The sequence below is a fragment of the Halyomorpha halys genome, unplaced genomic scaffold (assembly GCF_000696795.3).
Source record: "Halyomorpha halys isolate HHAL.00 unplaced genomic scaffold, Hhal_1.1 Scaffold577.1, whole genome shotgun sequence".
NCBI classification, from domain to species: domain Eukaryota; kingdom Metazoa; phylum Arthropoda; class Insecta; order Hemiptera; family Pentatomidae; genus Halyomorpha; species Halyomorpha halys.
Window position 1 is genome coordinate 1,112,239 of NW_027113760.1, and position 27,530 is coordinate 1,139,768.

At 30.1% G+C, this 27,530-nt stretch overlaps 1 protein-coding gene across 4 annotated transcripts in view; it reads right to left on the reverse strand.

Moving 5' to 3' along the window:
* LOC106684385 (glutamate receptor 1) overlaps positions 1 to 27,125 on the reverse strand; it is a 46,958-nt gene extending 19,833 nt beyond the window's left edge. For all 4 annotated transcript variants that reach the window (XR_010844448.1, XM_067051088.1, XM_067051087.1 and 1 more), the window contains exon 1: positions 27,037 to 27,125. Coding sequence is in view for 3 of the 4 variants with exons in the window: in XM_067051088.1 (XP_066907189.1) it covers positions 27,037 to 27,060 (24 nt within the window). In the remaining variant the exon portion in view is untranslated. The remainder of the gene's footprint in view (positions 1 to 27,036) is intronic.
* Between the last annotated feature and the right edge of the window lie 405 nt (positions 27,126 to 27,530).

A 27,530-nucleotide genomic window follows, 5' to 3' on the forward strand; every position in this document is an offset into this window, starting at 1 on the left:
TTTTTTTTTTTTTTTTTTTTTTTTTTAATAACTTTCTCTCGAGTTCATACTTTTAACTTTGTATATTTGAACGTAATGAACAGTTCTCATTTCTCTAGCAATAATAAACAATGCATAAATGTATGATAAAGATAAAATAATTTTTTTGGACAGGAATAAAAATTTTATTAGTCATTCTCATCTTGATAAATACTAAATTTGAAGTTTTATGGCACAAGAAAAAAATTGTTTTTTAACAATTAAGTATAATTTTTTTTTAACAATTAAATAAAAAATTAATAATTTTTTATTTAACAATTATATAAAAAATTAATAATTTTTGCCTTCCCTGGTCTTAAGATTTTTTGTCTCAAAAATAGCAATGACTTCACATGACCCCTTTAATCTACCAAAAACTTGGGATTGTATGGAAGGTAATAATAATAATAATTTATTTAATTGTTTATGGTTCAGCTCCTGTACAAATGGAGTTAGCCTGTGAGATACATAAAATAAATAACCAATTGTTGTAATTTTAAAATGGTGAGTTAAAGATCGTTTAAATAAACTAATAATTACAAAATACATTTGTTAAAATAAAATAATAAAACAAAAACTTCACTTCATATTTAATAATATTGAAAAAAAAAAAAAAGATATCTCCTATTGGGACGATAGGTGTCTAAGCAAAAAGGTTCTGTGTTACATATATAAATATAAGTTTAAGGTTTGGACCTTTGACATTTTCTTTACATTATTACATTTGACATTTTCTTTACATTATCTTTCAGTACCCTCAGGATCAATCCTGAGGGTACTGAAAGAAATTCATACAACTGATTTTGGTTAATATTGCTAAGTTTTAGCATGTATCGGATTCGGCTCTCGTGATATGCAGGGCAATTTGTAAAAAAAAACGGCAACAATCTTCCATTGCAGTTCCATCACAGACAGGACAAAGCTTCTGTGGGTCCAAATTATATTTGTGTGAACCAACACTTAGAGTAAAGGTAAAATATGAAAGGTGCTAAGTGATAGTTTTATGATCTATTGTCAGAAATCTATTGTCATCTTCGTACTGCTCTAGTTTCTTTGTCAATTTAATTCATCTTTGCACCTTGTGGAATCTATTTTTATAATTCCAACAAATTAGTTCAGAAGTTTAAAAGATAATCAATTTAGAAACCTATATCGCTTTTGAAAGGCACTCTCCTAGCCTTAAAAATGGCAGTTATGAACGATGGTACTACTGAAATCGTTCACTAAGCTCACGTTTTCTAAATTTAGTTAAATAAGTTCGCGATTCTCTAGTAACAAAACTGTAATGGAAAAATAGTTTATTGACAATATAGTTAAAATAAAAATTATTAAATAATTTAGACCACAATTACTTGTGGAGAAGATTTCTTCACTCAGAATATTTAAATTTTTACCGGATAGCCATTATATTTCACATTGAGGTCATTATCACTGTCATTAAAATCACATCAAGAACCAACAATTTTCCGTTACTAAAAAATATTAGAACTGACCATAATGAACCTTAATGAATACCGGATATCGGATCATCAATGTTTGAAACATCGCCGTGGATAACTTTAGAACATTAAATTTATATCTACATCATGAATATGATAATCACTAATGAAACCTAATTTATATAAAAGTTGAAAGTACCGTTTTTTTCAGGAAATAATTTAAATAAGTTATAAATTATTTTTATACTGCAATATCAGCATATATTTTTATATATAATATTTTTAGATAAGTTTATAGTTTGGTCGATAAAGTGTCATTCATTATTTTCGATCACTTGTAGCAATTTCTTTGAAGTTATTTTTTAATTTGATGATACGTTTTTAAATCCATGACGATTATGCGCCATTATTAAAAATTATCAGGTTAAAGACACAATTTGGAACATTTATGATTTAAAAAAAAGAACTTTAGAGCCTCGAAACCATATTTACTTTATTATTTTAATAATTACTTTATTATTTTAATAATAACTTTATTATTATTATTTTTTAACGTTACATGTCTATTTTATACAGACATAGTATTTACCCTATAGTTCATACATATCTGGAACTACATTTCTGCTTTATAGCTTTTTTATGACAATGGGGGTTATCGTCGTGAATTTCAATGTAGATCGCCGCAATGTCATAAATCTTACATCTAATGCTTAGAACATTCATTATACTATCATTTGTATAACCTGAATTTAAAATATATAACTATCTTATCTGAAGAGATTAAGGAAGATTCTAAGTTCCTCGTTTATTAATTAATTATAATTTATTGGAAGATTGTTGATTGACCGTGTGTAGTACTTAAAAGGATGATGGTCTGGATTTGGTAAAAATAACTCAAATAGTTTTATTACTATTTGAGTTCTTTTGACCGTAGCCGTCCTCCTTCAATATCTGCCTTCAATATTTATTATTTAATTGTTAATTAAACTGTACTAAAAAATCACTAAATAATTTTACAATCGGATTGATAAAATATAACAATGACCCCACGAAAAACTACCCAGTAGATATTAATGTAGTGACCGTTTCGGGCAAAAAGCTTTAAAAAGTCCATTTAGACACGTCGCCTGATTTTGGAGATACATATGAAAACCAAAATTAAAATACAAGCATTTTATAGTTGGATTGGACAGGTATTGGATGGTTCAATAAGGCCCCAAGCATGCTTAGGACGTTTCTCTAGTAAATGGAGATGTAGTTGACTCTATGTGTACATCAGAAAGAATAAACGTTGAAAATTTTATTTAGTTTTAAGTTATAATCAGTTATTGAATATTTTTATAACTAAGACATTGGTAGATTCTTATATATGGATATATGAAAGACAGATTACTTTATTTTCACACTTTCACAAAAGCGAAATTTGTAAATTACGTTTTTTTATTTTCAAATATCAAATCAAATATCAAACAACCTCTCTCATCACCGAGTTATAGAAATGTTGGTACAGCATCTGAAACACTGACCGTCTAGCGTTCACCTTTTTCTGGCCTAAAACTAGGATAGTCTAATTGATTGCAGGTACATTAAAAATTATCATTCTAATTCTTTCACTTTATTAATCCGGCAGGAGTATCCTACTTTTTTATCCCCTCAGAGGTGTCCCGTGAGCATTTATCTTATGGTAGACGCTGTGTACTTTTTTTATTACATGATGGTGACTAAAATCTTTACGATAACTTTTAATGCACTTTGAAATTGTAGCTCTTCCATCAGGGGCTGAGTAATCCAGACTTATATGCATGATCTTCTTGCATCGGCACAAATGAGAAAAAAAAATATATATCACTTTAGAAGTGTCTTAGTGAAACAAATGCTCATTCTTACTGGCTAGGTCAAAACTGAATTGAGTTTAGGTGAGAGGGAATAACATAAAAAAGCTGCAATAACGAAGAGTTAACGGATAGACTAAAGTATAAACAAAACAGATGAAATATTTGGAAAAAATAGACGCTTATTTTCCAATATGAGCAGAATGTTCAAGGCTACACCTTCCCTGGGTTAAAACAAGGAATATTTTTCTGTCTCCTTTTTGTATCAGATTTGACGGCAGGATTATATTTCAACATTATCGGAGATATTGACACCGTTTGAAGAAAATTACTTGTTGAATTGTGGTAAATGTTTTTATTTCTATAACCTTGTTTTTATGTTATTTACAAATGCTGAAGTGTATTTTGTAGTGCATTTGTATTTTTTTTTTTCAAATTTAATTTGTCAGTGAGAAGGAGGAATGTCGGGGAACACTTCCCTAAATGGTGCAGCATACGCCAATGTACATACTGTGGCAGAAAAATAGGATTCGAGAAACATATACAAACAAATGTATGTAAAATGTTGCCTTATGTTGGGGTGCGAAAATTCAATTTCATACAGACGAGGATTTATTGTTAGTTGTAATGGAAGTTTCCTTTTTTCTTCCACTCCAAATTGTAATTTTTGTTAACTGTAGTATTTTTTTTTCTTTGTAAATAGTTGCATATTTGTAAATTATTGTATAGGAGTATAGTCCAAAGCTATATAGAAGCCACAATATAATTGTTTTTAATATACTGCTGTTGTAATTCACTTTCTCTATAAAATTTAATTTCAATATTTTATGTATATATAATTTAGTCGTAATAAGTGAGGTATCTATACGGAAATATGTAAATGTCTGAAATTTTGATTACTTTACTTTATGAATAAATAATTAATGTAAAACATTCGTTAACTTTAACAAGCGCTGTAAAGAATTTTATTGGAGACTTTAGTATAAGTAATACTATATTGTTTGGACATATTTCGGTATAACTTGAACAAATATGTCCAAAAAGTATTAGAATTATAAATAAATACATTTCTATGAATATAAAACCTTTTATATTCTATTCTATATTCTATTGATTCTCAAGAACTCGTCAGAAAATGAGGAATTAAACAGTTTAAAATGCTGTATTTATTAATAAAATTAGTTAATGTGCCTTAAAAAACTCAAATATAAAATAGAACTAATAAATAATATATATATATCAAATATAAAATATTGTGGTACACCGAAATATACCAGTTACCGCCGGCTAGTACATTCATTTAAAACTTTTTAGAATGGGCATTGTTACATTTATAATGTTCCATATACCGACCAATTGTTTTATGGAAAAAAAATGTTATTTTAAAAATCAAAAAAGAAAAAGTATACATATTCAAATCATTTTCAGCACTGCTCAATAATTTTGACATATAAAGGACTAAATTTGTTTAAAACATAACTGATTCATAGGAATTACTCATTCGAGCCTCTACAATTTTTTTACTCTACTGGTGGAAAATGTTGCAGAGTGGGATTGGTTTCAGGATATACGTCCATTCTGGGAAACGAATTGAAATGTCGTTTGAAAACGTGCTTTACAGTTCACAGACGGTTAGTTTCGATAAAGCAAACAAACAATATCGCCTTGTCCTTTAGAGTCGGATCCAATCAAAGACTAAATCCAAACACAGGTGAGCTGGGATCCTTTTGCCATATTCAATTATTGATGCGGACAAAGCTGCAATTGTGAGCTGCCATTATCAAAGGCAGTTATTGAGCTTTGGCCGCAACTCCCTCCGGTTAATGACTAACCGATAGGCCGTATCCGATGTAGCGGAGCAATCATCTGTTAATGGATGCTCCATTCTCTCTCCGCCCCCTACTGGCTGGATGAGTGTGTGCTTCCTTACGAATTATTATTTATTAGGAAAAGTAAACACAACCATTGTGAATGTGATGATATTTATATCCTTTGCCTAGAATCTTAACTACAATCCATTTATTAAATCCTGAACTAGGCTCAACCAGAACTAGCCCAGCCAGAACCAGTACTCTTTGGAAACAATTTTTTTGTTTTAGATTATGTCTTACAATACTAACCCAAATAGAATACATTTTTACATAAACTCAAAAAATTTAACTAAAAATAATTATAAATATAAGAAGATGGTCAGGGTTGTGGTCCAAAAAAGAACAAATAGATTAAAACTATTATAAAGTCCGACGTTTCGCACCACTTTTAAGGGCTTCATCCTCAACCTTTTGCTTTGAACAGCCCTTATGAAGTCCTGCAAAGTGGGACGAAACGTTGGACATTAAAATAGTTTTAAACTATTTGTTATTTTTTTGACCGCAACCCTGACTATCTTCTTATATTTAAATTTTTACGGTCAACTATATATACATATATATAAAAAATAATTATAATTTGTATCTTATAAGATACTGGTAATAGGTAGTAAATACTAGATCTGGTATTTTTTAGTAAATAAACCAAAAAAAGTTATAATAAATTTGTTGAGTATTTGGATGTAGAAAAAAAATTATCCAATCTCACGTTTGATGCACTGCGGTTTACCCGACCGAACAAACCTAGCATCCCATTCTTAGAAATGTAGCAAATTATTACACAATAGTTTATTATTTAAATTAATAATATTTAACACAATTGGAAATTCAAATTCAAAAATTTCAACATTTACTTTCTATGTTTTGTTTTTATCTCAAGAATTTTTTTGTCCCAAAAAGGGTGCTGTAGCGAAAAAAGTTTCAGATCCACTGGTCTAGAATAGGTTACACGGATGAAAAACGGACGAATTGAGTTTTTATTTGATATTTTGATGCTATGCAATGTGACAGATAAATCCTCAAATTTTGAGGGAAGGAAATGTTAAATTTGTCTAGTCGGACGATTCCAAAGCTTAACTATTGAAAATAAACCAAAAAACAACTCGAAATATTGCTAAAATCTCATTGAAAATTGTAATTGTCTAAATGCTCTTGAGTTGTGGGAAAGGATTTTGTAGGAACTAATTTTTGGGATCATATGTTCTAATATCAATTTCTGTACGATATTTATTCTTTCTTTTTATTCAATTAACTTGAGTATTGTTCAAGACAAAAAATTCTCTTAATTTCTTAACGTGTAGAAAACTGAGTCTTGTCCAACATACGGGGCTTTGAAATAATGGTCGCACTGAAGGCTTAGATTGTTGAATTGAGACAAAGCCCTGTAATGATAGAAATAGTAATATTCTTCAATATACAATTATTCAGACAAACAGGCCAAACAATTATTTTATATTATCAATTTCCATTGTTGATCTATCTGTTTTGACCGATGCAATTTAGTTCAAAGAGATTATTTGTGTTTTTACAGCAGGTAAAACAGCATAAAACCTTGGAATTTTCACACTTTTTCTATAATAACAACATTGCACACCTCTAAAATATTCCTACGTAAGCCGTTTGTAAAAAGTCATGTATTTTATAGAATACATCACCTGGTTAAGAGTTAATAATATTTGCACAACATAATATGAACATACAATAAAAAATAGGGAAAAATAATCTTGCCACGATTATAAATTTTGATGACCAGATATCTTTTTTGAATAACTTAAAAAAAAAGCCCTCCGGGTTCCACCCAGCCTCATAAAGTGGGTATCCTTGATTGGGTAAAAATCTGGCAGTCGAGCGAGGTTCTGACCAAATCACCCCCTTGCACAACCGTTGATCTAGTAACAGTAATTCCTAATTCAGTAGTGGTACAGAATTAATTTAATTTAATTTTAATTTCAACAATACACTTTGTAATAGCAAATGGGTCCATTAACTTGATTGAAATAGTACATTTAATATTATTGAACCTTAACATTTAACACCCAAACATAAGATATCACAAACTAGTAGCTTTTAAGCAACAAGTACATACGCTTTAGCCATAATAGTACATTTTGTAAAGGTAAATTGGTCTCTAAAACATTTAATGTTCATTTTACAACAAAGAAATGGCTAATATCGACCATAATAATCATTAAGCACGCCTTATCTCTTCATAATTATACCTAATTAGTACCTACCAATCGTCCATCATAAGGACATTACACACGATATCATGTCTAGGAATTACAAACTATGTTAACATAAGTTCCATCATAGCCAGTTTCTAATGAGCAATGGAGTTTTTCTCATTACGATCAATTGCAATGCTCGTGGAAAACAGTCGAAAAGAGGTAATGAAATATATACAAAATGTTAGTATTTTGAGATCGAATCGCTTTAAAAACACTATAAGGATATTACTGGATAAGTTGAGGCGCCAAAAATAAAAATCAGTTGAGCAGTTCATTCAAAAAAAGGTTAGAAATTTACTGATCCGAGAAGCAAGACTAAAAAAGAGGTTTAATCAGGGAAAAATGTGTGAAAGATGAACCTTGGTAATATTTACATAACGATTAGAATATAGACTATCGAGCATACAATATATTCACCTATAATTATCTATTTCTCTATTGAAGCGGTGTATTTTTGCTTTATTGAGAACTCAACATCTGTCTAAATCACGTAAGACTAATATTTTAATGAAAAAAGTTATATTTTTCTTTGAAGTCACCAACACTTTCAATATCAGCGATGTGAGGAAATATCAAATTTTAACGAAAAGTGAGCTAATATTTTTTGATTTTTAATTTACGTAAAACTGTTGTTTGAACAGTTATTTGGAAGTATACACTGTTCGAACCATCGGTAGAGGTTGGTGTGAATAAAATGAATATCACAAACCTTCACACCCTTATTTTTTCTGTGCTAAATGTAGAAATAATTTTTTTGTCCTGTTTACACAGCTAACGAAATATATGTTTTTTTATTCACGAAAAAATCCCTGCTATTTTGGTCTCCATACCAGGAATAGCTTATTTGTTCTATAACAGGAAACTGGTTCCACTGAAAACCTCTTGGGGCAAGTGTTTACAGTAGCGAGGGGCTGTATCTCTGATAAATGTTTGAAGAGCAGCCTCTAAAACAGGATACGGTAGGTAAGCGCCCGTAATTAGGAGCAGTATTAAAACTCATTTATTAAAAATTATTGCGTTAGTATACAGTCGCCATTTTTGCCAAACTGCCGTAGCACATGTTCATATTTCGACGGTTGCCAAACTATTGCTACTGCCAATATCATGAGGCAATCAAAATAAAAACAAAATTTCGTTCGATAAATTGAAAATATTGTATATATTTTTTAAATATTTATTTTGAAAACGCTAAATAATTTCAGTGTTCCCGAATAATTATAAATTTATCTTACTATAATCCGGCAGGAGAGTCCAACTTTTTTCTCCCTTAAGAGGTGTACCGTGAGCATTTATCTCATGGTAGACGGTTGGTTTATATAATTGGATGTGATGATGACAAAAATCTTTCAGGTTACTTTCAATTAAATTTGAAATTGTAAAAATTGTAGCTCTTGCATCGGGGGCTGAAAAATCCAAATTTCGTAAAAGATCGAAGATCTTTTTGCCACGGCTCATGATTTAAAATAAGGAACGCAGGATTTCCAGGTGAGCAAAATGCTCATATGAGAAAAAAAAAAGATGCAACGTTAGAAGTGTTCGGGTGACTAAATGCTTGGTTTGACCGTTGTAAGGAGGCCTGATCAAAACTGAATTTCGTTTAACTGGGGAGTAAAAAGGGAGTAACATAAACAAGCGACAATAACAACATCAAAGGGTTAACGGAAGATAGATAAAAGTATAAGCAAAACAAATAAAATAGTAGATAAATATTGACATTTATTTCCCAATATGAGCAAAATACTCGAGGCACCTCTCGCGGGTTAAAGCTTGTGGCCAGACAGGTTTTTTTTCTTTTGTGCTTGGCTATCATTGTATATCATAGATTTTGTATTATGCTTAATGATATATTACAATTATCTCGAAAATTGTTAAACCTAAAATATTATCTGCGAAGCATTGTTAAAAAAAATTACATTTCATAGACTTAAAAAGTTTCAAGTCAAGGTATCATGAAAAGTGTTTAATTTATGTTCACAGCAACTGATTCATATGTATTTCATTCTTCATGTAGGAATTTGTTATTTTGTATTTTCTCTTATTTCTTATTATTAGGCTATTAAATTTTAAATATTATATTATATTTGTCATTAGATTTATTCTATTTGTCTTTTATTTTTAGTTGGCATATATATTTTCTGTTTTATGCTGTATAACTGTTTTTGTGTTACTTCTCTATTTCATCAGTATGTGTTCAGAAAACCTTAAAATAATGTACATGTTACTCTTGACGTTAAGTATTTGGTCTGCGTATATTTGATCTTGGTTTTTCTGTGCTGGTCATCGCCAGTTCATAGGTACGTCAACTGGATGGTGTTTTACCAGAATTTTAATGACTCGAAGCTTTGTATTTAGAATCTTGTAGCAGTTGCATTCTGGCAATAATTTCACCCAATTTTTCCTTTTCGTGTGTTTAATATTAATACTTTACAATGACTTTTATTACTAATACTTTCATTATTATTTTAGTGTTATTTGATGACAAGATACTTGGCAATAGTGATATGTTAAACTACTCCACACAAGATCATTATTGATGTGTCATTTTTCTCTGGTCCGATGCTCCCTCTTGCTACACCTCCATTTGGAATGTGCCCTGCATTTTAGTCCATTATGTCCAGAAAGAGTGTGGACTTTGTAACAGATCCAGTAGTTCTGATTTAATGCTAGTTGATGATGTAAGCCCAATTAAAATAATTCGGGTTTTCGACCTCGGATGCCGAAAGCAACATTATCAAAGGTTTAAAAAATCACCAGTTGTTCGAACTCTTTCAGTTTTAATTAATTCTAAACACGAACCACCCGGATGCCTACAACAAAAAGCGATATGATATATTTTTAAAGTAGACTAAATTTGATACAATTTGAGCCAAAAAATGTCTCTTCAGACTCAATTCAGATAGTTTTTTAATCGTCACCAATTTAACTCAACTTTTGTTTATGTATTTTTATTTAGTATCTTATTGCATACATTGCGTTTGTTAATTGTTTATTTTAACCCTCTCTTCTCTTCTCCCCTCCCCTTCCCCAACCGATTTTCATGTAAAGTCCTTTACATTCTGTCTTAGAGCTCACGGAAGTACACTAAACACCATGAAGGTTGACCTAAACAGCTTGGTTATATAGCCATGGTTATATATTTCCTCCTAAGTATCATCTACCACCACATGTATGGTATTTAATGTAATGAAATATTAATGATATGAATTTATTATTTAGCATTTAGCTTTCTCACTACCCAACGTAGGAAAGCTTTGTGTTCATGCAGGGAATATAAAAACGTCCTCAGAACCGAATATTTGTATACGCATTTAAATTTTTAAACATCGTGGACCAGATTAAGATCTACGCCTGTCTATTGTTTTTTAGTAGAATTCCTGTTATCATAATCACTCTAACTGTTAATCCGATTTTAATGAGATTTTTAGGAATTTTTCAGGTCTCGTTTCGACTTTTGTCAGATTCCGTTCTCTACTTTTGTATAAATTGTTTTAAAATGTATCGATTGATATTTACAACTCTATTAAATCAATACATTAAGTAAATGTGATCTCCAAACTTTTTTTAAGTAAACTTATTTTCCTCGATTTGGCCCAAATTTTGAGTTATCACAGGGAAAATAATTGAATAATAATTTTAGCTACTTTCGCTCAACTGCGGAAAAAAGTATTTTTCTTGACACACGATTCAAACTCGGCTCCTAAAGATGTCTCCTGCTTTGGTCAGTTTTACTTAACAAACCATTCTTTAATTCTTTCTAGACAAGTTCTTACTTCAATAGATGCACGAATAGATGAGTACTTTCCTAATAAAAAAAACTTTGATATAAAGAGTTTTTATCGGGTTATATAAAAGTGATAACTTCACTTCTGTCACTATCAAAAGGATTTTTTTTTCTCATAAAATAAACATTTTAATCTAAAAATCGTACTACATGTCCGGCAACGTCAGCTGAAAGGGGATAAAAGCTGTGTCATTTGCATTCAAACTACCCTTCGTGTTTGTAGAGCATTTATTAAGGCTGAATATATAAATGTTAAAAAGAAAAAAAAAATCTGCAAGGAAACTTTAGATAAAAATAGAAAAAGGAAGAAAAAAAACTGGGGGGGGGGTTTCCTTTAAAGGACCATGAAAGTTAATTACTCTGTTTAAAAAGCTATCGATTGAGGTGGTTGGACCCCCTACTCAGAGATGGCAGTAGCGGACGGTAGTGGCCTGAGCTCTGACAACCATCCCAGGAACGAGCTTTATCTGTTATTGAACACTCCAGCTCCAGCGAGCGAAAATATTTGGACGTCCTCTGCCCAATTAGTCCTTGCCCAGCCGCTCCAGAATTATTCCCAACCGCGAGGCTCGCTATTGCACCTCCAAAAGGTACCGATCAACACCAAAAGGGACATACACTACCTCATTGCGACCCCATTATCCAACAGAGGCCAAAGAAATCATCTTTATAGTCTGACAATATTTAAAAATCTAATTAACCTTTAAATATAAAAATTCAAAACTGCAAGCGCGTTCAATAGAACGTCCTCGTCATTTTTCAAGAGGTCAATTATCAGGGTTCTACCAATCGATAGTTTCTCTGCTCGTAATAATATTTTTAGAATTAATTCAGAAAATGAAAAGTACATGAGCCCAAGAGATGGAAAAAGGCACTTATTTCACCTCAATTTTTTGATTAGTTAATTGAAAACTATGTATAATTACTAGTCAAAATTGATGAGTTTGTAGGTGGAATAAAAAATGGTGGCTGTTTCAAAACGCTAACAAAAATTAGTTTTTTATTCGGAGCTCTATATCTTTACAACTATCAACAACAACAAAAATTCTAAGAGAGCATCATCTAAAGTAGAGTAAATTTGCTAAAATGTAAGCTCTAATAGAGCTATTTACGTTCAATAGTTCTCGAGATATAGCTTTTTAAAAAGCAACATTTCATAAAAATGTTGTATGGAACGTACTGAAATATCACTAGTTAGTTAATTTATTTTGAGAAATCTATATTTCAGGAACTATGTGACGTACAGATGTCTATTATCCCTCAAATTAAAGATAGTTTAATGTACTATAAAGTAGTTTATGATATTTATTTTTGTAGGAGTAATAGTTTTCATGAAATTTGCTAAAATAAATTGATTTATAGTTATCCGGAGAAATTTTCTTTTGTCTAATTTATATTCATATGCTAATATTATAAAACTACTACACCTACGAAGATAAGTGTAATAAAATACTTTATAGTAAGTGAAATTGTCTTTATTTTGAGTGCTGGCAGACATATATGCGTTTTATGGATCTAGAGATATATTTTTTCAAAAATCCAACATTTTATACGAACAACTAGAAATTATCATTTAGTGAGGTTATTTAGTCAAATATCATAAAAACTACAACTCCTACAAAGATAAACATTATTAACTATTTTATAGTAAATTTAACTAGCTTTAATTTGAGTGCAGACAGACATTTCTATATCCAATGGTTTCTGAAATAAAGTTTTTCATAAATCAAACTTATTGTCCGAACAACGATAAATCAATTTATTTTAGCAAATATAATAAAAACTACTATTCCTACGAAGGTAAAGGTCATAAACTACTTTATAATACATTAAACTAGCTTTAATTTCAGTGATAATAGGCATCTGTACATTACATAGTTCCTGAGATATAGATTTCTCAAAATAAATTCACTAACTACTGATATTTCAGTACATTTTTATGAAATTTTGCTCTTTAAAAAGCTATATCTCGGGAATTATTGGATGTGAACAGCTCTATTAGGGCTAATATATCAGCAAATTTACTCTTCTTTAAATAATGTTCTTTTAGATTTTCTAGTGCTGTTGGTAGTTTTTAAGATATCGAGCTCCGAATGATAAATTAATGTTTTTTTAAGGTTTTAAAACAGCCGCCATTTTTTATTCTCCCTACCTATACTTGGCAGACTCATCAGATTTTAATCGTAAAAATACATAGTTTTCATTAAAGTAATCAAAAATTGGGGTGAGTTAACTGCCTTTTTTTCTTCCTGGTTCTTGTACTAGAAGGATTGTATCTTGACAAGTGTTAAGATCTACTGTCATTAGCAAATACAGTAGAAGTGGTACTTCCTGTACTCCCTCCCCGCCAAAAAATCGAATTTTAATTTTTGTGATAATTTTATGTCTATATGTCTATAATTATAAAAGTGTTTTTCCTCTAAAATATTTTGGTCCAAATCCACCTTAATGTAGGACATTTTCTTAATATTCTTTTCTAGACAGGGCTCGTTGGCCGTGATTTGAGTTACACGTAAATATAGCGTTATAAAGTTGTTTTTTACGCTCTCCCTGCTAAAGTTAGTTTGTGGATACTACCCTTACTACCTACTACTATATTACCCTTACGGCACGGTACAAAAAATCACCATTAAATTATTTATAATCAATCAAAAAAATCGATAAAGTATTTATTTATAAACATACATTGAATGTTAAGAGGTTGCTACAGGAACACGTGCTGTTGTTAATTTATTTTAACAAATTATATTAATATAATTTTTTTTTTCTATAAAAACATATTTACATTCATCTGTATTTTCATCATATCTTGAATAATTTTCATAGTGCTTACCATACAATCAAACTTTTTTTTATAATTAATTTTTTTTAATTATGAAGTCGGTCGCAGTTTGGAATCATAGCCATTATTATTTTTTCTCATTCCAATTTTCTTTTCTTTTATTTATTATTATTTGAGTATTTCTAGTCTCATTTGCCTAAAAAATAAATAAATAATGTGCTAAAAATTAACTAACATAAAAATGGGAAAGTATTATAAACAATTTCACAGGTATTTTGATTAAATTCATTTGCTTAAAAATGTTGACTAGTTTTCAAATATCTTGATGAAATTTGAATTGAATTAAAATTGTCAAAGTATGTAATTTATTCAAATCAATTAATACACATTAAACAATCTATTCTATTATTATAATTACTTTTTATTTTTAATTACGTTTTATTTACTTCTAAATACCGAATACCAATTATTCAATACCGGTTCGAAATACTGTTTCTTGAATAGCAGTTGTGCAAGGAGGAGATTTATTCATGATCATGCTTGACAGTTTCCAAAAAAAATGTTTTACAAAATTCGTAGAAACCTAATTGAATTTTTTAAAAGTTCATTATAGCCTACACTATTTCAATGATTATTGACGGAATTAGTATTGATACACATCGTAGGGTAATCCTAAACTTTAATAAAAAATATCTTTAATCCAAATATATGTGTATCTCAATATATGTACATGGAATATAAATCATTACTCTCTGTAGAAATGCAAATACGAAGGTAGATTTGCAATTTAGAGTGGAAATTTCAACGGAAGGACCAGTTGGAATCATAAATCTATAACTGTGTGATAGGAGTTCGTGGAATTGAAACAAATAAGAATGATTGATTTTTGTTTCCAATCGTATACTTATCAAGAACACATTTTTACCCCCTTTTTAAGCCTTAAAAGGAAACGCCTTGATCCTTAAAACATTGAGAGGTATTTTATGATTGATAGTTTAATATATATTTAATAGTCAAATAAATAGACAATTTGCTTATTAATCAAAGTATAAAGAATTGTAAATTATATTTGAAATGATTTACGATACATGAATTGTTGAGGCAAACAACAGGTAGGCAACACAATACATACAAAATCAAACTTTGCAGCGGACATAATTGTTGAAGGAAGTTAATTATGTCTGACACAATTCAAACGGAAACAGCATTTCCTGACAGCATTAAAATTTAAACCTTGTTGGGAATCCACATTCATGGCTGCTACAGTTGCTGATATGATGTGCGTTATACACTCCATATTCAACCTTAAATGACGGTTTTCTATCAGTGTCATAGTGTAACTCATCCAAACAGTGTGTTCTGTTCGTGATGGAGGTGACCAGGGGTTGCGGAAGAACACTCGAACAAAGTTTGATTTAGTTAAGTAAACAAACCAAGTTGGCAAGGCATGTTTACTATGGCTCATAATTAGATCGTGTCAGCGCAGCTGTGTTCTGTTGCTAATTTAGTAGGGTTTTCACTTTTAGTTCAGGGAGACAATTTGTAGGACAAAGTGCCAGTGTGTGTGTATGTGAAATTAAGCAATTATATGTTAACCCAATTATTTTGGTACTTTATGGGTTAAATTCACGTAAATAACGTTTGACTTTTAAGACAGAGAAAGAATAAAAAATATAAAAAAGTCTTAACTAACATTTGATACAACACTAAATGATGGATTTGAGCAATTTATTACAATTTTGTTTTTTAAGTAAACAATAATTTATTCATTTTAACTGTTTATTAATTTATTAAAATAAAAAACGGGTAGAAAATTAGTTGACGTAAATCTAAACTTGATCAAATAGTAAATGTTGATTATTTGGGTAATTTAACATGTCATTTAATCAACAATGAAGAAAAGTTTAAATTGTATACATGAATAAAATATATATTTATTTTCATACGTAGACGAAGGGCTAAAAACGTGTTATTTGGATTGAATAATCTCTGAAACGAGCTCTGAAAGATAAATACAGAAAATTTGTTACTAAAATACTAAAAATAATATTTTTATGTTTTGATACGTTTTTTGTCTAAAGTTTTGCCTGAATGATTATTAATTAAGTTTATTAGAAAAAATATGTCTATCTTAAACAAAGGTCAGTATTGCATTCTCAATATTTAAGTTGGATAGGCACATACTTACCAATATATCAAAGTTTAAGAATTAATATAATAATTTTAAAACGTTTGGTTTGTCATTTGAAAGTAAATTTGAATCATGTTTGAAATATGTGCGTATTAATAAAAATAATTTTACACATACATGAGAATAAATAGCGGATGGAATTTCACAAAAGTAATATTGAATTATTTTTATAATAATCCCCAACTTTCCTTCAAACCAGGCGAGCCGTTTTCGAAATATAGATGTTTCAAGGAAAATAAGTTTTCGCAGAGGTGAGCAAAAACTGTAGATACAATTTGATGAAAATGCTGCAAGATTATTTTTACAAGAAATCTTAACTTTTTCCCAACTTTGGACTTAATACAAACGTTTTCATGAAAGATTAATGGGACACCAAACACACTTATAGGACAAATGGCCACGACTCACATGCCTGATAATTGAAGGAGACTAAAAAGACCCTGGATGGACCACCACCTGCTAGCATGGTGATGTAACAAAGGCCACAGAAGAGGTACTGCTGGGTACTGTTCTTCCTCATACACATGGAAATTGGCATATGCATACAATTTATTTAATCAATATAACAGTCAGGCAATTTTCTGAGGCTCAATTTTGTATTTGACAGGTGTGAATATATGTAATTAGAGAGGGGAAAAAAATCTTGGGACTGGATGGGACGAGCCGTTTTCGAATATGGTTATGTCAAGAATAATACGTTTGGATATGCGTAAACTAAAGTAGCTAATGAATATAAAGCTAGAAGTAAAACAAGACCACCTTGACACTAATTCCCAGCATTACTCCAAAATAAAAATTAAAATATAAATATAAAATATATAACAAAATATATTAAAATAAAAAATATATTAAAATAAAACTGATATGAGACAATCTAGGTACTGCAACATGCACAATACTTGAAAATTTCATCCAGGTCGGATTAACAACAGCAGCTGCCCTAACAAGGATTTGATTGCAGACTGATACGGAACTAAATTTGTTCCTTAGTGCCTAAAACGTTAAAAACGATGGAGAATTTTTGAATCTGATAACAATTTTTCTTTCTTCCTAGATGTGTAAAAAGTTTATCTTTCCCCTTCCTCAAAAATTCCAGTTTTTTCTTTCTTCAAAAAGTGAGAAATTTTCGGAAAAAGTAAAAATAATTCACCTTCTTCCAATTGAAATTACAAATCACTAGACGTTACATATTTTTCGGATTCATATTTCTACAGAATCAATATTGCAAAGAGTTGTGAGATAGAAAATTCAAATAAACTTTTAATAAATCGTTTGTATGTGGATGCATAAATTTCATTAGATAAGACAAACAAAAGATCTTGATCCTAGAATTCACAACTTAAATCAGATGAACAATGATGAAAGTTCAAGAAAAGTAGCTTGGTTCTCTCGGCTAATAGTTTTAGTTTGTACACTCCAACATGTTTACTCAACTTAAGGACTCTCTGTTTGGTTAGTTCTTGAATAATTTTATACTTATCCTCCTTCCGTATTACTACTAAAACGATAAAAAATAATAAAACTAATCCCTTGATTTTTAATAACCCTTACTAAAAATAAGGGTTTTGACAAATTCTTAATGTTGATATTAGTTTACATAACATACAAATTAATTTAAACTTAAGAAGAACATTTGTTATGAATTAAGGATTTATTTTTATTCTTAATATAGATTAATTTAAAACAAATAAATACATAAGTAGGATAAAATGTTCTAAAAGATAAATATAACTAGAAATTCCGGAATAGAAAACATTTCATTTTTTTTTTTATAAATCTGCTCTAATACAAACTTATTTTATTTACGAATTTAATGAGTTATAACATGACACATGCCTAAAAAATGATAGATACGTCCTAATGATTATCAACAGATTAGAAGCTAAAACACATACCTAAAATTCACTGTTGTTGAAAAATCAAACAGCTCCATAGTATATAATTTTAAAGAGAAAAGGCTTAGTAATAAAAATTAATAGTGAATAATACAAAAGATCTGAAGATAAGACATGTTTTTGAGCTATTCTAAAACTAGCATTGCATATATTTTACTGAACTTCCCTGAAATAGGAAACAATCTATATAATTTGTAAATCAATAAAATTGTTCGACACGGCTGGCAAAGATCACTGCAACAAATATAATACTATATTTCATCAGCTTTTAGAAATCAAAGCTGTTACCTTGCTATAGTTTAAGTTGAGATTTGCCTCTTTGTTCAGTCTTACCAATTAGTTTTCTGAACGCATCTGTGCCAACAAGCCGGAGCGGGGTTATTGCTGTGATAAAATCATTTAGTGAAGAAATTAGTACTGGGTTATGGGAAACGATTTTCTGCAGTAATTTCACAGAACGAGGTGATTAACTCGTAGGCAAATGATGAAAAGTGACTTTTCAACGTGTTACGGGCTGTACGATGTGTGTCTTTTTTAAAATTGTGATATTAATGTTACAGACGACAGGAAATTAAAAAATCGTACGAGCAAATGTAAAAGATTATTTTATGTAAATAAACCAAATGAAATTTAATCTTGATATAAAAATATATGATGGGTTTAGATTGATTGCTTTAGGCAATGTGAACTGACTATTCGAATCGTGGATTGCAGAAGCCCATAAAATTAATAACCCACCTGAGTTAATTCTGCGTTTAACTGCAACTTAAGTCGGGGCATAAAGATATGATTTACCATCAACAGTGAAATTGAAATAAAAAAGAAGTATTAGAGTAGTTTTGTATGATTAGAGTCAGTTTTCACAGTAGAGCTCTTGCAGTCCGCAATAAGAGACATTTGTATTCGGATTAACATCCCGCTGTAACTGAAATAAACATGACATCGATATGGGGACGATCATAAAATGGAAATATAGAAGATTATGTACATAATTGTGGAAAAAATATTGCGGTAATTAGTGATTTTAAAATCAATATTTGAGGCGTTCGGACGTAAAACAAAGTGAAAACAAATGAAAGAAAATCCTTTCATCGATTTATGAAAAAAATCAGGTGATGCCAACAACTTCAATTCATGAAAAAATTCAGTTACCACGTTTTACGACCAAACACTTCTTTTATTGTAAGTAAAATATTTGGTTTGCACTGAACCATTTTCTGTAAGCCCAAACACGGACTGATTCAGATTGTTTTCAGTGTATTGATAAATTCCAATGAATTAAGCATGTGTTATAATAAATCATAAGGCACATTATATTTGTAATCCATAACTTCCTGGTACAAGCTTCTCTTTGTTCCTTCATCCTTCAAAGGATCTTATCTGGCACAAGTCTCCGTATATATATTTAATAGAGATAAATAATTGATGCGAAAACCGGTAAAACGGATCTAAAGGTAAGAGGGTGAGAATAAAAGAGGAAAAGGACTATATGCTAAAAGGTAGAGAAAAGAGGCGGTCAGATAAAAGGGAACGCTATTAAAATATAACAGGAGAGCGGGTGGGGCGAGATATTGCGTTATCTCTCTCGGCTTTTAGCCCCCCAGCCCTGGCAAACCTAGTTCCAGTAATGGGCTTATATGGACCTCCACCATTCGCTTGGTGTCCTATAGTACCCTCCTACTAAGTGCTACCGCTAAATTAACCGATACCATTGTTATAAGCAACCGGCCTCCCTTGTAGTCTACCAGTATCTTATTGGAGTAGTTGTGTGGCTGACCGATGGCTTCCAAAACTTCTTATTTTACTGATTAGCAAGGTTCTAAATAATGTTTTAAAGCTTCATTAATTTCATAAAATGAATTGTAAAACAAAAAAAAATTAAAGAAAATAAACTTAGTGGCAATTGAAATAATTGTTAAAAATGATTGACAGAATAATTTATATGTATGATGAACTATAAATGGGTTTGAAGGAAATGGTCAGGGCTGCGGTTAAAAAAAATAATTTTCAACTGACCATCTATATTTATTCCGAGGGATAAGATTTCAAGAGGGAGAATTTTTTGAATCGGTACAAAATATGCTACGAAGGATACTTAGGAAATGGGAATGAAACCCAGAACAATATCTGACGAACTATGCAGTAAGGTATTGTTTATATATAAATATATATTTATTTGATCTGAAATAAATCTGTACCACTACAATCAATGAAGGGTCAGAGGTGCAAAAGAAACTGTAACTGTAACGGTAGTGTAAAGAGGTGATTTGGTGAGAATCACCTCGACCGCCAGATTTTTACCTAACTAATGGAACCCACTTAATGTTGTTGGGTGGACCAGAACGAGAAGATTTCATTCAAAAAGTTTCATTAAAAATTGAAGGAAGCTTTTGAAAACTCCATTCTTTTCTTTTTTTTTAATTTTTGTTATTTCGAAATGAAACTTGGCAGGTCTTAGCTCTTGCGAGTACAGTTTCTAAGAAAATTGAAACTTTGGCCAGTTATTCTCAAGTGCTTTCAAATTTCCAAAAATATTTGGAAAGAGATTCTTGGAAGAAATATATATTTTCTATAAAGGATCATTATTGAAAATATAATTTTTTAAAATTATATTTTCATAATTTTTTCTAATTGACTCGTCCTGGCGTGAATCTAAATTCTACAAACAAATTCTTTAATTTGTGGGAATTGAACAAACGTAAAGTATAAAATCATTCAACGTTCCGAATCCGTCATATGTATAATTGATGGTTTGACGACTTGTACCCTCGAATGATGGCACAAACACCTCAATTATGATGACGAACTCTTATTGGAAAATGAACTTTCAAGCAATTTAGTTCTATACTCATTTGTGGGCCAATCAGCTAAAAGTTTTGCCAATTTCGGCGATTTTCGCTTTCTGAATGCGTTGGGATCGTATAAATCAACAATATAAAACCGTTTGAGAATTAAATTATCTGTGAAAATCCTTCATTTTCGTCATTCTTTTTAGAGACCCAGGACTTTTGTAAGGTAGAGGAGAACTAGAAGAAGTTACGAAATCACTACTCAACTTCATTACCAAAAGAAACTTCAATCACTATTACCAAGAATTGTTTCTTGGACAATCGGTATTGTTTAAATTTATTTATTTTTCTTTTAAGCAAGCCCATTTTACAATAACAGCAACAACATTATTTCAAAAGTTTTTATTAATTATTATGAAAACGCCAAATATGAGCAAAAATAAAACCATTCCTACTGATCGCTTATTGTATGAAAAAACTATCTGATTAAATCGTGGGATAGAAAAGCTATCTCAAACTCAATTTTTGATTGCTCTATCTTTTTTTTTTATCATATCGGTTTTTCGTCATTTTAAATTATGAATAGGTAATTGTAGTTAGTATATTATAATTGAAGAGATAGTGGTAACAATGTGACGTAAATTTTTCATTAGAGCAATTTAGAAAAAACTTCAATGTTCATATTTAAAGTTTAATATAGATTATTTTAGATAGATTGGTTAGAATTATGTTGTATTACAAACTAATTCAATGATGAACTTCATTAAGAAATAAGCTGGAGATTGTCTTCAAAACTGTCATATTTTTGCCCTAAGTCATTCAAGTAAAAAAAAACACTTGATTTGTGATAGTGTAATTTTATAATACTTCATCCGTCCGAAAATCAAAAGTGATTGTTCACTTAAATATTTTCGAAAGGATATTCAAGGGGAAATCTCAGTTCTTCGGTTTATTACTTCTGTTGAAAATAGAGGTGCAGCTTGGGACGTAGCCAAAAAGCTTATTAATAACATCTGTCGGATTTAAGTAATCCGATTTTTACAGTTATTTTGAATTTATATAAAATCGGGGTCGGGGGTCTCATTTTCTGAAACCCCCCTTGCCGCGGTCACCGGAAGACCCCGAAAATCCCGCCACTGCGATGCCGCCAAATTTTCTATCGTGGCACGCAAGCTAGGACCTGGCATGGTAGCATCGTGCCAGAGTCCAGGACACGCTGGCCAGCCTCTGAGGTAAAAGGACGTCTTTCCGACACCAGGTCAAGACGTCACACAGCAGATAAGCCATGAGACCACCCACATTTGTTCCTATATTGTATTATTATAAATAAAGACTTCCGAACTAACTCACTAACCACTATTGCCCCTCCAGGGATTAATACTTTGAAACTTTATGGAAAATATATATGCTTGTTCATAATCAGATAGTCTCTCACAATTATCAGCCCCCCTTTTCTACACTAATAACATTTATCATAATATAAAAATACACTCGGAACACCTGCAGTATAGCACGAGCAGGTCCCGATGTAAACATCTTTTTTTTTAGGATAAAAATCTTTTTATTTATTGATAGATATTACAATCTACCACACAGTTGTGGGCAGTAGGTAATAGTGATGAATGATCACATTCATACTATAATAAAATAAAATAAATAAATGAATGTAAAAATAAAATATATACAAACAGAAGGATAAACAAAATGAACATAATCAAACTATGTGTATGAAAAAAAAAAAATGGTAAAATAATATAGTCTAGTCACATTTACATTTCACATTTCTCTAGTCACATTTACACTCTAATATACAATATTTACACAATCGACCTGAGAATACCTGTGCCCACTCTATCCCCCACGTGTGAGGGGTAGAACAGAGCTCAAAAGATCCCAGCGCATCCCTCTCGCCGCATCACTGGTAGTGAGCCAAATAACATCTAAAAGACTAAAATTTTCGTCTTTTTATAGTAGAATTTATTAGTAATAGATCAAATCATTGTTATTGTTAGAAAAAAAGTTAACAATTTTAATTACAAAAGTTTAATTAACGTACATCTTCGACAACCATGGTAACGCTTTAATAATATAAAAATAAATTCATTAAGCTTCCACTTCAGTGTTTTTATTTCATAATTTATTTACACATCGACTACTTACTCAGTGCCAATAAAACAAAACGTCAATAAAAAGTTCACTCTGACAGTTTATTTTTATTATTAACAGCATAGAAGCCATGTTGATTTATTTCATGTTTATTCTCTTTGTTTAATTTCGAATTTAATTAATAACAGAAGGGTTAACGTTTGTTTAGGACTGATCCAGAATCTGGAATAAAAACTGGTTTATGCCTGAATTCACAATAAAAAGAAAATCCATTTATTTAATAACCAAAGACAACGAGAGATGTAATATATTATCCATTTATTGACATTTTATTTTTTAATCCTATTTCATATATTTTATAAGGGTTGTTTGCTAATTCAACTATTAATTTGGTCTTAACCTAATCTTAATCTGAAACTTTGGATTTTGATTAACTATTCAGATCAAATAATATATATTGCTGGTTCAAAGTTTACATTAGGTTAATTTTTTTGTTAGCTAAACGTACCCTGAGACTAGCTTACTCTGAAAATGTCAGATGAGGTAAGTCTAACTTCTGAAAGAGAAATTAGGTAAATTGAAGAATAATTAGAAATGTCCTAATGCAATAAATAAAAACAAGTTAAAAAAAATCGTTCACAAGCTTACAAAAATACTTATAAACATTATTTATGAACAAATTAGAAATCCCCAAGTCAGATTTTACAATAGAGAAGTTTTTATTTTTTTAATAGCATTTCCAAGTTAATTGAAACTTTTCCCATTTCAATTGTAAAATTTTCCATTTTAATTGAAACCATTTTCATTTAAATTGAGACCATTTCTATATTATTCTCAACATTTTGAAATGTATTTTTTTTTCATTTCAAATGTAACTTTATCTATTCCAATTGTAACAAGATTGGGCCAGAATTAATTCATGAAAATCATATTTTATTTTATATTATATAAAATAATATTGATTCTGTTTTTGTTTCATCTTTCGATGAATATATTATAACATTACTTTTAAGTAATCTTCAAAATAAGGATCGTTTATTAAGGGTCTACGAGGGTCCTGATGCTGTTTTTAGATAGAATTTTTGATGAAATATGCGCATTTTGAATTGCGATTGGCATACATCTTATTAAGTTTTGTAAAGTTTAAAATAATTGCACTTAAGAAGGTCAAAAAACAAAAATATTTCTTTCTACGCATTTTAATTTTGCACCCAAGAGGCAGTAAATTTTCAGCGGTATAGTTTCTAAAATTCACTGCGTCCCGATTAACATATGCTCCATAATAACATACTGCATGAATGGAAAAATGGGAGTCTGAAATGTTAATTTATTGTTAGAAAATTCAAGAATGAAAATAGAAATTAAGATTAGTTATAAAACTAATTTTAACAAACAAAGAAACCAAAAATTAATTTAGTTTCTTATTATCCTTTCTGGAGGCTATAATTTCCCCCACACAATCACTCATTAAAAATTATTTTTCTGATAGAAACATGGCAACTTAAACAACCATCAGTTATAATTACAAGAAAGTACCCGTACGGAAATCCGTACTAACAAACATTTTAAAAAATACAGTTTTCAAAACATACTTGCAGTCAAACACAATACATAAAACGACGAATTACAGATAACAGCATCAATTCTTCAATACTGGACTAGACATAATTAACTTAATTTTAATTTAGAATATTTGTGATTAAATTGATTTTATCTCCATATAGCCACAACATAAATTCTGTATTAAACATAAATTTTTATTTATAATACTATTTTTTTTTTGGCTGTCTGTCACAGCCTTATCAACTGACGAAGTACTGCTCGTTCGCGGTTATCTGTTGTCAACTGGGTCAGGCCTTCAGCTGGTATTCACTTCGTTGATGTATTGATTTTGAGTATGAGTGATGATACCGTGCAAATTTTATTATTTTTTAAATATTCTTACTAATTTTATTTTATTTTTAAATTATTAAAGCCAATTAATAATATTTGCTTGAATAAATAATGATTACTTTGGACTTATTTATAAAGTTTTATACATTTAATAGTAAGAAAGATACTAAGAGCCATCATCTTATCTGGGATAGGGGTAGTACTCAGACTTAGACTAATTCTACCTCGACTTATCTCGCAGTCTAAGGATGAACTATTTTAAGATAGATTTAGCTGAAGAACTAAAATAAAACTGTACTTGTAATTCTTAGGTTAAATGGGAACCGGTGATACATTTTTATATATATTTTTCAAATACTACGAAGTCATGGAGTTGGTGATGTTGAATTAAAGAATTCATTTATCCTTGATTCAGCAACCACCCTAAAGACAATTAAACGTTAAAAACGTTCTCTGGCGGGAAGACACTTCTCTCGTTCTCACCATTTAGTGTATGTACTTTTCGCTTACAGAATCAGTTTTTAATGCCTGGTATATAAAATGAGCATAAAAACGTTATTTTGTTAGCTATCTTTGAATATCCTCATATCTAACCTTGTCAACTAAGAAAATCCTATTTAAAAAGAGAACGCAATGATATGCTATAAGTTTGTCGTAGTTTAATATGAGGAGAAGATGGTCGGAGGTGCGGTCAGCAAATAAACAACAACTTATTTAATGCCGACATTTCGACTTGAATTTCAGGCCTTCATAAGGGCTAAAAAGAAAAAAACCATAACTCTGAGAAACGTAAAAATAAAGGGAAAAAATAAGCAAACAAAATTGGAAATATACATAACAATGAATTAAGTGCAAAGTATTTTATTAATAGCAATAGAATATAAAATATAATATCATAGAAGTAAGAATTATACAAAATAAATCATGAAAAATTAAAAAAAAATCATGAAAAATTACAAAAAAAATCATGAAAAATTAAAAAAAAATCATGAAAAATGAAAAAAAAACAAAAACAGAAAGTGTTGAAGAAATAAACATTATGAAAGGTGAGGAAGAAAAACTAAATGCAGTTTAGTTTTTTTCTTAGCTTAGTGAGTGAACACTAAGCAGTCCATTTTTACTGAGTTCACAAAGATGTTGAGGTCACCAAGCCGCTGAACTATTGCACTGTATACTGCTTCGCTCTGTCGTAGTGCATGCGTAGGGCTGACACTGCTGCTGTAGATGGTGATATCATTCGCCTAAGTGGCGATTATAGATGTTCAGTAGTTGCCGCCTACTGCATCACTAATGAAAATTGAATTTATGGAAAAATTTTATTATACGGCATATTTACATCTAAAGATTAAATAAAAAACGATAAGTGTCCGTGCTAATGCCTCTTAAAATTGTTCCACCACATGATCTTACGAGTCTCATTTTGAGGTATTTTTTCCCTAAGGTATGAAATCTCTATTTCCCCGCAGGCTTTTACTAGTTTCTTCAATATTTTAAAATATGGAAAATTGCTTTTAAAAATGCAAACAAATCTCCTTGGCCACACAATTCGCAGGTTTTGCTGTGAGATTAAACCACTTATCACATTGTCAGCCATGCTCTGAAACTCAAAGCCCTGAAGTATACTGTTGCATTAATAAAATTCCTTCCTTCCATGCAACGTATAAACTTTCTTATTCTAATCTCTTGTCTCTACTCCCCATCTAAGGAATGAAATTAATAGTAATTTCAAAATGGTCTTGGTAAGTATGTTTAATAACGTATGAAATCGAAGAGATTTTAATTGTTATTCAATATAGTTGAAGGAGTAGGTCTTAATCCTCTTTTGGAATCCTGTATTTCCATTCAGACACGTTAACTAAGGAAATTATTTATATTAATGAATAAGTGTTTTATAGTAAAATGGTGTTTTATATGTTATTTATAGGTTACTATGTAATTAAAATTGAGTCAGTTATGTCGTAATTAACTAATTTTATGGTAGATCGAAACCACTAAAATATTTTAATTGGTGTTTAATAGATTGGCAACATAATCATTATCAACCGCTGTTGGATTCAATTGTAAAAGAATAATCTTCAATTAATGGATAAGGAAATATTAAATATTCAAACTGTACGTATTTGGATGCTGATTTTACTTATATTATTTTTTGCTGAAAATAATTTTTAAAATGTGTTTACAAAACTGAAAATGGATAAAATATAATGGACTTACCTTACGTATGAGTTCTCCAACCATACCATCCCAGCCTCCTTTCACATCTGAGTTTTCAGCTCCATACTGTCCGTCCTTTACAATTCTAAGCTCATCTGAAAAATAAAAAAGAATGATAATGAGATCTTTTTTGTAAAACAATTTACACAATCTGGACTGAGAGATATTATCCAATCTTAGAGTGGGGGTTCAAAGAAAATTAGAAGAAATGTTAAACACTTTACACAGGAGTTAAGTAAATCTCTTTATAGAAATCACCAAAAAATTGACACCAAGTCTTCCTGAAGTATGTTTCAAAGAAAAAGATACTAGCTCATTTATTTAACGAGGATAACAATTGAAAACATAAACATACAATCTAAATAAACGACTTTTGAAAAAAAGAAATAAAATAATGAATAGAAAATTAAATAAAAGACCTTTAAGATAAAATAAATAATTGAAAAGGAAAAACAAATTTACATAAATTTTAGCTCAATTGTGACGGTAACTAA